The sequence below is a fragment of the Oreochromis aureus genome, linkage group 15 (genome assembly GCF_013358895.1).
Source record: "Oreochromis aureus strain Israel breed Guangdong linkage group 15, ZZ_aureus, whole genome shotgun sequence".
Taxonomy (NCBI): domain Eukaryota; kingdom Metazoa; phylum Chordata; class Actinopteri; order Cichliformes; family Cichlidae; genus Oreochromis; species Oreochromis aureus.
This window is the reverse complement of record NC_052956.1, coordinates 41,117,119-41,130,882: the sequence shown is the minus strand read 5'-3', so window position 1 is coordinate 41,130,882 and position 13,764 is coordinate 41,117,119. Positions and strand designations below refer to the sequence as shown.

The following is a 13,764-nucleotide window of genomic DNA, read 5'->3' as shown; positions in this document are numbered from 1 at the left end:
AATACTCTAGGAACAACAAGTAGGCCTGCAGTGCGAGAGCGAAGTGCTCTAATAGGGTGATATGGTACTACAAGGTCATTAAGATGGGGCCTGATTATTTAAGACCTTGTATGTGAGGAGCAGGAATTTGAATTCAATTCTGGATTTAACAGGAAGCCAATGAAGTGAAGCCAAAACAGGAGAAATATGCTCTCTCTTTCTAGTCCCTGTCAGGACTCTTGCTGCAGCATTTTGGATCAGCTGAAGGCTTTTCAGCGAGTTTTTAGGTCATCCTGATAATAAAGAATAACAGTAGTCCAGCCTGGAAGTAATAAATGCATGAACTAGTTTTTCAGCATCACTAAGAGACAGGATATTTCTAATTTTGGAGATGTTGCACAAACGGAAGAAAGCAGTCTTACATATTTGTTTAATATGTGCGTTGAAGGACATGTCCTAGTCAAAAATGACTCCAAGGTTCCTCACAGCATTACTGGAGGCCAAGGTAATGCCATCCAGAGTAAGAATCTGCTTAGATACCATATTTCTAAGATTTTCAGGGCCGAGTACAATAACCTCAGTTTTATCTGAATTAAGAAGCAGAAAGTTAGCGGCCATCCAGGTCTTTATGTCTTTAAGACATTCCTGCAGTTTAACTAATTGGTCTGTGATACCTGGCTTCATGGATAGATAGAGCTGCGTGTCATCTGCATAGCAGTGAAAATTTATGCTATGGCTTCTAATGATGCTGCCTAGGGGAAGCATGTATAATGTAAATAGAATTGGTCCTAGCACTGAACTCTGAGATGTTCCCAGAGAGGTGGAGTCTAAGACCCAAGCTGACATATAGACAGACAAACAGGTGCACGCAGATACAAACGTGCATTCCCACCCCCATATACACAAACAAATATCGGCACTCACCCAACGTGGAGACAGACACAAATAGACACTGTACACACATTCACACTCCCCAAACATACTCCATATCCCAGGTCCGGGTACCCTTGCCCCCGGAGGGGCAAACCGTACCCGGACCGGGGAGATATAACCCTTCTCTCTTGGGTGGAGGAAAGCAGACCGCCTCCTTATCTGCAGTAGCAAGGAGGCCCAGCATCCCAGACCCCAATCCGACGGCCAGCACCTCCTCTCAGCCCCCAAGCCCCGACGGTTACCAGAATGGGGGTGAGTGAAGACCCCAAACCTCCCTCCGCCCGCTCTTATGTAGTGTTGCTGCATGCTGTTCTAATGTGCATTTAAAACACAGGAGGGCATGGTGCTTCCTGCCAGAGAGCAGCACGGCTCCTCCCGAAAACCCTCAGTGTCTATATGCATTTAAAATTGAGGGTAGGGCACCAGCGCCAGAGGTGGGTTTGAATACAGAGACCATCCTCTGGATGCTGTAAAACGTGCCCACCCCCAAGGCCCTATATGTATGTGTTATGAGAGTATGAGTAATGTGCATGTGAAGGTTGCAGAATAAAATTGAGGCACAGGCAGCCAGAAGGGGACAGAGGGGGAGTGCCTCCCCTGCACCCTGGTGACACACCTGCTCCCAAGCCCTGCGTGTGTGTGGGTGTGGTGGAGCGGGAAGAGGGAGGCAGCTGAGATTGGGGAGGGAAGAAAGGGAGGGGCAAGTGGCAAGTGGCCCCTCCCTGGGGCCAGCTCCCCCGCTGACCCCAGTAGGCACCCCCACGCTCTGGAACCCACCAGGGCAAGGTAGCAGCACCACCGCGCCCCACAGAGACCGGGGCAGCCCACCCGACCCCAACGAAGAGAAAACTGCACCCAGCCCATCATCCAATCTTCTCCCAGACTACACAGGACAATAGACACCCAGGTTGAGTCATTCTCCACCTCTCCAATATCTCTCCCCCACCTGCAGAGTGAACTCCTGTAGAGAGGAGACCTCCTGCAAAGATGTAACAGCCTCCCCACCAGTTAGAGAGCCCTCCAGTTGGGCCGATGCACCAGAGGTCTCCCACACCAGGGCTTAGACCCCATGCACCCACCCGCCCACCACCTCGGCGACACAACGACCAGGACCCAAGGCCCCAAGGCCCAGCCAGAGCCCCAGCCCGGGGGCGGAGCACCCCCAGACCCCCAAGCCTCCACGCCCGTCCCGGACCCACCCAGGGGCAGCCAGGCTACCAGGCCAGTAACCAACGTCCGCCAGCACAGACCCTCTCCCATCTCCGCTGTACGCAGCCACAAGGAAAGCACCATCTAAGAGCCACCAGAGCCCCTAACCAGGTCATGGCCACAACCCCCGCGTTAGGCCCTCCAGGGAAAACGTCCCTAGGGAATCCCCAGATGCCCTAAGGCCGTGCCTACCCCCATATCAACCACAATAGCGAAGGCAGGACCAAACCATGACACCCCACCCCCACTAAGTGAGGAAGTCGATCAAAGGAGCCCAGAGGGATTGATCAAATGTGATGGCAGAGGCTGTGTCAAGACTAATGTGATCTATTAGATGGTTTTTATATTGGTTAGAATTAAGATTATTTTTAGTTTTCCAGTTAGTGAGGACCGTTTTCTTGGCAATGCATAGAGCCGCAAAAACAATGTGGGCTGTGTTTATTTCTGTAGTGACCTCATCCAAGTTACCCAGCAAGCACACTAAAGGGAGGCTGGAATGTTACATTTCAGACACTTTGATAAGTCTTCACATATCTCACGCTAAAACTTCTGAACTTGTGGACAGAACGTGGATATAATTGTCCGGTGTATTTGCTTGACAGTGTGAGCAGTTGTTGGAAGATGTATAGCCCATCTTGAGCATCCTATGGCCAGTATAGTGCACTCTATGTAATATTTTGTATTGTATTAATTGCAGACTGGGATTTCTGATCCATTGAAAGGTTTTTAAGCGTATCTGAGACCAAAGGTTTTGGTCTAAGCTGATCGATAAATCCGCTTCCCATTTTGCAATAGGAAGGGATATTGATTCATCTATTTTAGAAAGTGTTCTGTATATTTTAGACAATAATTTGAGGGTTTTTAGATTAAAAAATTGTACCACACTTGGTGGTGTTTGTAATTCAGCTTGGCTGGGCTTAAATTTCTTTTTTACTATGGATTTAATTTGTTGATTTTCTAAAAATCTTTTCTTGTTAATCCCATATTGTATAACTAGTCTGTCAAACGAAATAAAGTCTGTTCCTCCCAATATATGTTCCAATGCTCCAATCTGCCAAGTTGATCATATTATTGTTTTGTAATATGTCCGGATTTTTCCAGATAGGTGTACGTTTGCATGGGATTAATGAAGACTCTGTTATTTTTAGATACTCCCACCATGCTGTTAGAGAAGAGCTGATGTTGATGCTTTTAAAGCATTCATGTCGTTTGATGTTTGAGCTGATATATGGTAGGTCATAGTGCTTGTTCTACATCTATCCAGGGTTCATGTAAGAAGGTGTGTTTTAATCATCTAGAGATGAACTGTAGCCTGTTGGCTAAAAAGAAGTCATTAAAGTTAGGCAGATCTAGTCCTTTGACCTTGGTCCTTTGTAATGTTTTTAAGCTGAAACGCGGGGGTTTATCTTTCTAATGGAATTTAGAAATATACAAGTCTAGAGACCTGAACCAATCTTGTGATGGCTTACTTGGGATTACTGAAAATAAATAGTTTATTTTTGGCAAGAGCATCATTTTTATAGCGGCGACCGTTCCCATGAGTGATATGGATACAGATATCCATCTAGCCAGATCGCCTTCTACTGTCTTTAAAAGTGGGATGTGGTTTAATTTAATTAATTCTGCAAGCTCAGGAGAGATATTGATACCTAAATATTTCATATTTCCAGATTGCAGTCGTGTAGATGAAGAATTATGGAAGGAGCAATTAATCGGAAGAACTGTAGATTTTGACCAGTTGATTGAATAATCTGAGACTCTTGAAAAAGAATTTATCAATTCAATCACCCCAGAGAGATTGGTTTGTGAGTTTTGGAGAAAAAGTAACACATCATCCGCATAAAGGCTGATTTTATGTTCTACATTCTTGCATTTTATGCCCTCAATTGTTGTAGCCTGTCTAATTGCTCCTGCAAGTGGCTCAATAAAAATTGCAAACAGTGAAGGGGAGAGTGGGCATCCCTGCATGGTGCCCCTTAGGAGACAGAAGCTGGAAGATGTTTGGTCATTTGTTCTGACACAAGCTGTTGGGGAATCATGTAATATTTTTAACCAGCTTACGAAAGAGTTTCCAAAACCAAATTTGTGTAAAGTTGCAAATAGAAATTTCCAATTAACTCCGTCAAAGGCTAAAGCATATAGTTAGGGCTGGACCAGGTGACCCTGAATCCTCCCTTAGTTATGCTGCAATAGACGTAGGCTGCCGGGGATTCCCATGATACATTGAGTTTTTCCTTTCCAGTCGCCTTTCTCACTCACTATGTGTTAATAGACCTCTCTGCATTGAATCATATCTGTTATTAATCTCTGTCTCTCTTCCACAGCATGTCTTTATCCTGTCTTCCTTCTCTCACCCCAACCAATCACAGCAGATGGCCCCGCCCCTCCCTGAGCCTGGTTCTGCCGGAGGTTTCTTCCTGTTAAAAGGGAGTTTTTCCTTCCCACTGTCGCCAAAGTGCTTGCTCATAGGGGGTCATATGATTGTTGGGTTTTTCTCTGTATTTATTATTGTGCTATCTACTGTACAATATAAAGCGCCTTGAGGCGACTTTTGTTGTGATTTGGCGCTATATAAATAAAATTGAATTGAATTGAATTGAATTCTGCATCAAGAGACAATATTATGGTTTCAATGTTTTTACTGTATGAGTAGTCTATTAAATTAAGTAGTCTACGTGTATTTGTTGATGAGTGCCTACCTTTTATGAAACCCGTTTGGTCAGGATGAATTAAAAGGGGGGTTATTTTCGCTAATCTCTTTGAGAGAGCTTTGCAGATTATTTTAAGGTCTACATTAGAAAGGGTTATTGGACGATAGCTTGGAGGACATACAGGGTCTTTGCCTGGTTTTAGTAAGAGACTAATATTTGCAGAGTTCATATTTGGTGGTAGTTTGCCATTTTATTTGATTTCCTGCAACATTCTGTGAAAAATAGATGCTCGAATCGTCCAGAATTCTTTGTAAAATTCTGCTGGAAAGCTGTCTGTACCTGGAGCCTTGGGCATACTTATCAGGGCTTCCTGGAGTTCACCTGGCGTCAGTGGCGAATCCAGTGCCATTGCTTGGGTATTTAATCATTTGGAAGAGTTACGTTGTCGAAAAATTGATCAATTTTGTTTTTAGATGGGTTTATTTGTGGAGAAAAAAATAACTATACACCTTGCGTCATCATTTTGATTGATGACCCCAGCCTTGACCTTTTGACCCCACCGGAAGTGTGTAATATGATCCATAAGCGTGACGAATTGCATCCGGAGAGGGGAGGGGGGGAACTCCGGAAGCGTGTAATATGATCCATAAGCGCGACACCTGTTTTGACACCTGTTGTGAAAAAAAAAAAGTTTTCTCCCTTAGAGGGAGGGGGGTCTGTGGAGGGAGGAGAATAAAAACAGAGAGGGCGGCGCACTTTTCTATGCGCAGACGAGATGGATCCTTTTATTCTGCAGCCGTGCGTTCCTCTGTACTTGGACGGGGAAGAGATCTGCTCTCCCGAGGCCGTAAGCATGGGAGGCAGCAGCAGCGAGTGGTCTTCGTCGATTATCAGCGACACCCCCGTCACCGTCTACAGTAACAGATCAGAAGCAACCGATGCTCCGCGGAAAGATGGGAGAAATAAGAGCGTCTTCATGTTTCACAGCCAGATACCGGCTCCGAGGAGCTTGCGGGGAGAATGGCCTCTGCCTTTTGAGGGGTGTGGAAAGTGGGGCTACGTCTTCAAATATGACATATTTATGATTGATGGCCTCAACCTAGACCTTTTGACCCTACCAGAAATACTCCGGAAGTGTCTAGTCGTTTTCAGACATGTGTAATATGTTCCATAAGCATGAGGGGAGGGGTATGGTTCCTGAGGGTGATGCAGCAGATTTCTGTTGAGTCAGTGCTGTATAGAGAGACAGAGCGGCAGTTACTTTTCCACAAACTCATAGTTTGAATTCTGTTTAAATATTATGACAATTTTCTCAGTAAAGAACTATTTCTTTTTACAATAGCGGATGTATTTTACTTTCTTACGCTGCACCAGCGCTTGTAATGAAAACAAAGAGTGACTTCCTATTGCCTGCAGAGAACCATTTCTTTCAATAGTATTTTATTTTCTTATAATACAGACGCAATAAAAAAACCTTTAAGATTATCTGACTAGTAACAAATTGTATTTTTATAGAGCAGGGTGGAGGCAGGCGCTTGTGATGAAAAGAAGAACTTTCTATCCGTTTGTAACCTACAGGCCGCCCACCTCATTCGTGTAAAAAATGAATATCCCTTAGTGAATACTTAGGATACTTACTTTTACAATTAAAACACCCTCGGATGAGGTATTTTGGTTTTGTGCAGCCACTCCTTCTCAGACCAAAGTAAAGAGTTTTACTTCGTGTTTGAGCTACTTTTACAATGGGTTTTCTCAATAGACAGAAAATGATCTTGTACTACGCACACTAAGGAGTCAACAACCAATATTATCATTTCTCATTGCTTGTAACCCGGTAAATAATTTCATACAGGCCCCATAAAATAACCCTTAGTGGAAAAAATTCAAATAAGTTTATTAAAGCACCCCCCTCTGTGGGAAAGAGTTCTTTTCTCAGAGTCAAGTTTACAACAGGAGGCGAGTTTTGTCATGAGCAAGAACAAGCGCAGACAACTGTTGCTCATAAAGTAAAACAAATAGCCTCCTCTAAGTCGTATTTTACCGTCGGAGAATGTGGAAAACAGACAACCCTCACAAGAAGGCACCCAAAAAAAGGAAATTGGACACCTCAACTTTCTTTTCCCCCTCTCCCGACTGCGCACACACACACACACACACACACACAAAACAGAGAACCTAAGGGTGAGAGAAAAACAAAAACCTCTCTAATTGACGATATTGTCAGGAGAAAGATGCGAAAAAACAGATGCCTCGCTGGACGGGGATAAAATGAGAGAAGAAACGAGAGGGGAGTCAACAGATCCGTTATCTGCTCAGACCCTACTGTGACAGTTCTACCAATCGCGAGGAAGAGTCCGTGAATATTATGTCGGCATTCCATCCAAACAACACTGTTGATCAGAGTGGCTGAGCCAGCTCACCAGAACTTTTCGTGCCTCACCCCGGTAAGTTTTTTTCTTTACGATTTTAAATTATATATCAACAGAGATATCAATAATTTGATTACTTTCTTTTAGATTTCCACATCAATGATTTCACGCAAGTGGACTACGGTGCGTTTAAATAATATGTTTTAAATAAGTTTAGTTAGACCTGTTTTTTAAAGAAACTCTGTTACTTACAGACGCTATCGATAGCACAGTGAGGAGCAGCATAAATCCGGCCGTTTTCCGAGGCAATTTAGAGACCATCCTCCCCGCAGAACATCCGCTGCCGATCAACGAAAGACCGCGGCGAGAAGACGACGTTATTTTCGTCTCCGCACACCAAGAGAATTGCAGAGAAATACGTTTTAAAACCGAAGGTAAACAATATGTTGTATTATCCGCCATTTTGTTGAATAACAGGATGTGACGGAGTAATCCGAGCATGCTATACCGCCCCTCCCAACCCAGAGCGGATTTTTAAAACCTTTTGTTTTATTTCTTGACAGCGGTAATCGAGAATATACAGACCCCGCCGCAGCGAAAAGAAGAAGAAGACGACGTTATTTTCGTCACCGCATACCAGGAGAACTGCAGGAAAATACGTTTTAAATCCGAAGGTAAACAATATTTCCACAAAATAACGTATTCGTATGCTATACCGCCCCCTCCCGACTTGGAGCGGATTTTTAAAACTTTTCCCTTTTGTTTTATTTCTTGACAGATGAGAGAATATACCTATTCAAACCCCCGCTACAGACAATCGGGTGGAGGTAAATAAAAGTTTTTTTCTTTTTAAAAATACGAAGGATGTGAGATAACCCGCGCATGCTGACCCAGAGAGGTACAATGTGTTTTCTTAAATCTTTTTCCCTTTGGTTTATTTCTTGACAGAGAATATACCTATTCAAACCCCCGCTACAGACGATCGGGCGGAGGAGCGAGGTAAATAATGTTTTTTTTCTTTTTAAAATACGAAGGATAAGCCGCGCATGCTGACCCGGAGAGGCATATTGTGTTTTCTTAAACTTTTTTCTCTTTTATTTCTTGACAGAGAATATACCAACCGATACAGAAAATCGGGCAGAGGAAGCATCCGGAGCTCCTCCTCTCAGGAGGCTCGGAGGTAATTGACCGGGGATGAATTGGCCCTAATAAATAATTATGTTGTATTAATAAAGTCCTCCGCTCTATAAAATCATTTTTTAAATGTGTGGTTTTTTTACTCTCAACTTTATACAACAAGAATAAATAAAATGTGTGTGTAAAACATGATCGGGCTATTGTCCTTTCAAAGGAGTAAAAAATAAATTTTGTTTGTCTTTTCTTACAGGCCGACGGCGATTTCATAAGAGGAGGATCCTCGGAGACCTCGCTTTCATGTACGCCATAACCGTCCTTGCCTATGCATCAATATATCGACACAAGGATCTGTAAAGGGATGCAAAGTAAAAGCATACACATGTAGAAAAGTCTGTGAATTAAGAAATAAAGAAAATCATGTCGGAAGAACACAGCATTCCTGACGCTTTGTTGGAAGCCGTGGCAGAATTGAACAGAGACGTTGATCATATAGCACCGCCGGTCGACCCTCTACAGCCTTTAGAAAACTCTCTCCAGGCCCTCCTTCAAAACACTGAAAACGAACGGCATGCCGACCGACAGAACTTTGACCCTCTGCAACCTTTAGAAAATGCTCTTCAGCTCTACGGCCAGCAGAGGGAGGAGCACTCTGCGGAGCGGCAGCAGCAGGTGCAGCCTGCTGAGGAAGAGCAACCTGCTGAGCATCAGCACGGAAGATCTCGGGTACAGAACGATGCGGTGACTCGCCGTGAACAATTTAATAATTTTGAAATAAGGCGAGTCTTTAACATTCCCTCTCCAGATGACGCGGCCGACCTCGCTCAATTTTACCTCGACGTCAGGGACAATTTTGTAGATCTAGCGGATAGGGTCAGACCCGAAGTTAGCCGTAACGACCGGGTTCAACTGGAGATCATCAGCAAGCACGTGCGAAATCACGTCGTTTTTAACGTCGATGAAAGCGCTGAAAACATTGTACCGGCTTTTGAGGCTCTGTTGGCCAGGCTGATACAATCAAACGGCGCGATCGTGGTCGGCTCTCCCCTAGAAATTGTAGTGCAAGTAATTAGAAATCCTAGAGGCAGCGGACGTAAAAAGATTCACAAAACGTTAGATAATGAAATTCTAATCAAAAAGTGACGCTGTCTGTACGTGGTAACAAACAAAAACGATAATCTGCGCTTCGCCATTAACTTGGCTCACCTCACCGACCCTCATTTCACAGATGAACAGGCCCTGGAACGCGGCAGAGAGCTGCAATGTTTAGCGGGGCTGAGCAATCAGACCCAGGTAACTGTTAAGATTCAGAAATTAAGGAGGGGATACTGGAGGAAATCCAAATAACACACTGACCCTGCCAGGTGGAGTCAAACGATGATTTTAATGAACGCACGCATGGGAGATGCACCCTGCAGAACATCAGAGGTGGATCTCCCAAACAATACACAAAACAAAGGTTTTATAGGGTTGGGGTAATACAACGCCCCTTCATGCATTAAGCAGATACAATACTTGCATACGTCAAATCAAAACCACAATGACTTTTAACACAGTTTGAAAAGATCATCGTCTCGTCTCTATCCCAGGTGTCTTCCTGTTGTCACCGGACGCTCGCTTATCTCTCTGGAACATCAGGCCCACGTTCTGCAATAAACGGTACTTTTGCAGGCACACTTTGCAGTTGCAAGCAAAACATGATTAAACTCTTACCTATAAATGAACCCACTAACTGTATGTGTGTCTCGTCCTTAAATGCTCTCTCATCTCACCTGTTGCACTTCTGACCTTTCACCAGAACAGAGGCTCATCCTTACATGTAATAACCTAACTGGAACTATAAATGTAATATGTTGAATAAATGTTTTAATCAAGAACCTCTACTAAAAGCTTAATCAAAAGATATAAATAAATAAAAGATAATAAAGAATAAACTAGTGAGAGTCTCCTGAGACTCTGCTTTCGGTTTCATTTCCTGCAAAAGCACACTCTGCAAACCTGCAGTTTCCTGTCAAGACTTTTAGGCCCAGATTATATTCAGAGATGAGCCTTTATGTTTAAACATCTGAATGCAATATCACTATTAATAATTAATACAATGGTAATATGGACAATAGCAGTAAAATAATTTCTACTCCCAATATAACCCTCACCGACATAGAAAAATTTGAGCAAATACTAAATCGTAAAATTGTTGTGTTTTACCGCCCTCCCGAGGACAGGACTCTTTCGCTAATCGAAACAGAGTCCCCAAACACGCCTCACCCGCTGTACTTATTCTTATTCCAGCATCACTATTACAGGATAAAAAATCTAAAAACATTTTTAGGAGTCCCGTACATTTGCGAGGAGTGTCACCGCGGGTACCATAAACACGAGGAACACTTTTGCCAAAATCGCTGCAATCTCTGTTTCAACCCCGCATGCCCCGCTCACTTTCTGGACGCTGTAATCTGTCCGGATTGTAACAGGTCATGTCGCACTCGCCAGTGTTACTTGAAGCACAAACAACCCAGAATTCACTCTAGTTCCGACCTCAGCGTTTGTCAACAACTGTATAAATGCCCGGACTGCAAACTCCTCTCCCGTCACGGAAAGCACAGGTGTGGAGCCGTCAGATGTAAAATCTGCGGCGCGGAGCTTCCTCCTGACGAAAAGTAACCTGTGTTACATTCAACCTCTGAAACACAAAAGCCCCGATACCGCTTCCATAATCTTTTATGACTTTGAAACCTTCCCAGACCGGGAGGGGGCGCACGTCCCTTACCTAGTGTGCACAAAATCGCTAGAAGGAGAAGGACTGGCACGCTTACGGTGTAGACTGCGTTGAAAAGTTTGTTCAAAGATACAGAAGGAAAATATACAGGGAGACCACGTTCATTGCGCATAATGCCAAAGGGTTCGATAGCTACATAATTCTCAGCCACCTGGTGGGAGAGGGCATGACGCCTTCGCTCATCATGCAAGGCAGTAAAATTATATGTTTCACAGAATCCGATATCCTTCTCAAATTCATAGACTCGCTTTCTTTCCTCACCATGCGTCTCAACGCCATGCCCAAAGCTTTAGGCTTTGAGGACAAATCCAAGGGGTTTTTTCCCCACAAATTCAGCTTGCGGGATCATTTAAAATACGTAGGCCCATACCCCCCTCCTTCGGATTATGGGGTAGAGCGGATGTCCCTCGCCGAACGGGAGGAGTTTCTGTGTTGGCATGGCGAGGCCTCGCGAGGCGTCTTTAACTTTGAAAAAGAGTCGCTGTATTACTGTCAAAACGACGTTAATATCCTGAGGGAGGCATGCATAAAGTTCAGAGACGGGTTTATAGGCGAAACTAACGTTGACCCTTTCAGCTGCGTCACTATAGCTTCCGCATGCATGAAAATTTTTCTCACGAATTTCCTTCCCAAAAACACTCTGGCCATCCCCTCGCCCGACAACTACGGACACATGTCCAAAGCCTATTCGCACGCGTCCATTCAGTGGCTGGAGTGGGTAGCTCACTCTCAGAAAATCCCCATTCAACACGCTCTCACAACGGGAGGGGAGAAAAAAATAGGCCCATACTTTGTGGACGGATACGCGCTGATAGATGGTGAAAAGTGGGTGTGGGAATTTCTGGGGTGTTTTTATCACGGCTGTCCAAAGTGCTACAGGCCTGAGGAGATTTGCCCTTTGACCTGCACTCCTTATGGGGACCTGCACGCCTCTACTGAGGCAAGGCTCCGGGAACTAAGGAACGTTTACCGCGTCCGCACGGTCACGCTGTGGGAGCACGAGTGGAGCGAGATGAAAAAATTGGACGAGGAGGTTAAAAAGTTTTTGCAAAGCTACGAAGCTCCGGAACCTCTGTCTCCTCGCTCGGGCCTTTATGGGGGGCGCACATCGGCCTTGAGGCTGCATTACAGCGCCTCGCCCGGAGAAAATGTGTATTACGTAGACGTCACATCCCTGTACCCGTACGTCAACGCCAAGCGCGCTTACCCTCTGCATCACCCTAAAATCATCAGAGAGAATTTTTCCGACCCTCGCCATTATTTCGGGTTGATCAGAGCCACCGTGTACCCGCCGCGCGGGCTCTATTTCCCCGTTCTACCGTACAAAACCCCCGGAGGTAAATTAATATTTTCCCTCTGCCGCACCTGCGCCGAGACTAATCACCAAAGCGGCCCGTGCCCTCACGACGACGAGGCCAGAGCTCTCACCGGGGTCTGGGTCACCGTCGAGTTTAACAAAGCCTTAGAATTGGGTTACAGGGTGGGTAAAATCACAGAGGTCTGGCACTTTGATCACCGCAGCAGCGACATCTTTGCCGGCTATATTAACAGTTTTCTCAAAGGCAAAGAGGAAGCCTCCGGCTATCCTCCGGAAGCTCGCGACGAGGAGGAGAGGAGCAAATACGTGGAAGAGTACCTCAGGCATCAGGGCATACGTTTAGACCCGTCTAAAATCGAGGTGAATCCAGCCAAGAGACAGGTGTCTAAACTGTGTCTCAACAGCTTCTGGGGAAAGTTTGCTCAGAGAACCAATCTGACACAGACCACTTTGGTCAGAAAGCCCAGTCAGTTTTTTAACTACGTCTTTTCGGGCCAGTACGACTTTAAACACGTCTCTTTTTTAAAGAGCAAAAAAAAAGGACGTGGCGTTAATTCAGTGGAGCTATAACGAGTGCTGCGTGATACCTCCCGGCGCGTCCAATAACGTTTTCATCGCCGCTTTCACCACCGCCTACGCCCGCCTAAAACTCTACGAGTATTTAGAAAAATTGCAGCGCAACGTTCTGTACACCAACACCGACTCTCTGATCTACGTAGTGAAAGAGGGGGAGGAACCTTTAGAGCTGGGCAACTATCTTGGCGATCTCACGGACGAATTAGACGGGGACACCATCCAGGAATTTGTCTCCGCAGGTCCAAAGAGCTACGCCTACCGGACCAGAAACAAGAAGAAACTTGTGGTAAAAATGAAAGGTATAACGCAGACCAGAGAATGTTGCGAGCGGGTCAATTTTGACAGTATGAGCGAACTGGTGGAAAGTTACCTTTCGGGTATGAAGGAGGCGGAGCTCGAGACCCCTCAGCACGGCATTCAGAGGGATAAGAGGGGGTTTGTGCTCAAAAACAGAACATTTCAAAAAAAGTTTCGCATGGTCTACGACAAGAGGCGCCTCTTTCCAGACGGTACAACTCTGCCTTTTGGGTACTAGTGTGTTTTTTTGTTTGTTTTTTTTGTTTGTTTGTTTGTTTTTTGTTTTTTTTAATTATCGTTGTTTTCCTCTAAAATGGAGGAAATTGAATTTGACCACAGACTGAAAGTGCCTTTTTCCTGTCTCGTTGTGGGGCCTAGCGGGTGTGGGAAAACTCATTTTGTAAAGTATCTTTTGGAAAACTGTGAACGCGCCATGAATACTGTGCCCGCGAATATTGTGTGGATTTATACTTCTTTTCAACCCATGTACGAGGAATTGTCAAAGACCAATAAAAACATTAA

The 13,764-nt window shown here is 44.9% G+C and overlaps 1 protein-coding gene across 1 annotated transcript; it reads left to right on the top strand.

Moving 5' to 3' along the window:
• The first annotated feature begins 5,547 nt into the window (after positions 1–5,547).
• LOC120433026 lies at positions 5,548–8,618 on the top strand. Its single transcript, XM_039598468.1, has 8 exons — positions 5,548–5,689; positions 7,289–7,324; positions 7,396–7,575; positions 7,705–7,815; positions 7,920–7,968; positions 8,090–8,140; positions 8,250–8,321; positions 8,529–8,618. The coding sequence occupies exons 1-8, from the start codon at positions 5,548–5,550 to the stop codon at positions 8,545–8,547; spliced, it is 660 nt and encodes a 219-aa protein (XP_039454402.1). The 3' UTR covers positions 8,548–8,618.
• The last annotated feature ends 5,146 nt before the right edge of the window (positions 8,619–13,764 follow it).

Excerpts from the sequence above, each read along its gene's own strand:
- LOC120433026 (XM_039598468.1), top strand. The coding sequence starts at position 5,548 with ATGGATCCTTTTATTCTGCAGCCGTGCGTTCCTCTGTACTTGGACGGG. Across the intron at positions 7,816-7,919 it reads AATACGTTTTAAATCCGAAG|ATGAGAGAATATACCTATTC; the intron begins GTAAACAATATT and ends ATTTCTTGACAG. Across the intron at positions 8,141-8,249 it reads CGATCGGGCGGAGGAGCGAG|AGAATATACCAACCGATACA; the intron begins GTAAATAATGTT and ends ATTTCTTGACAG.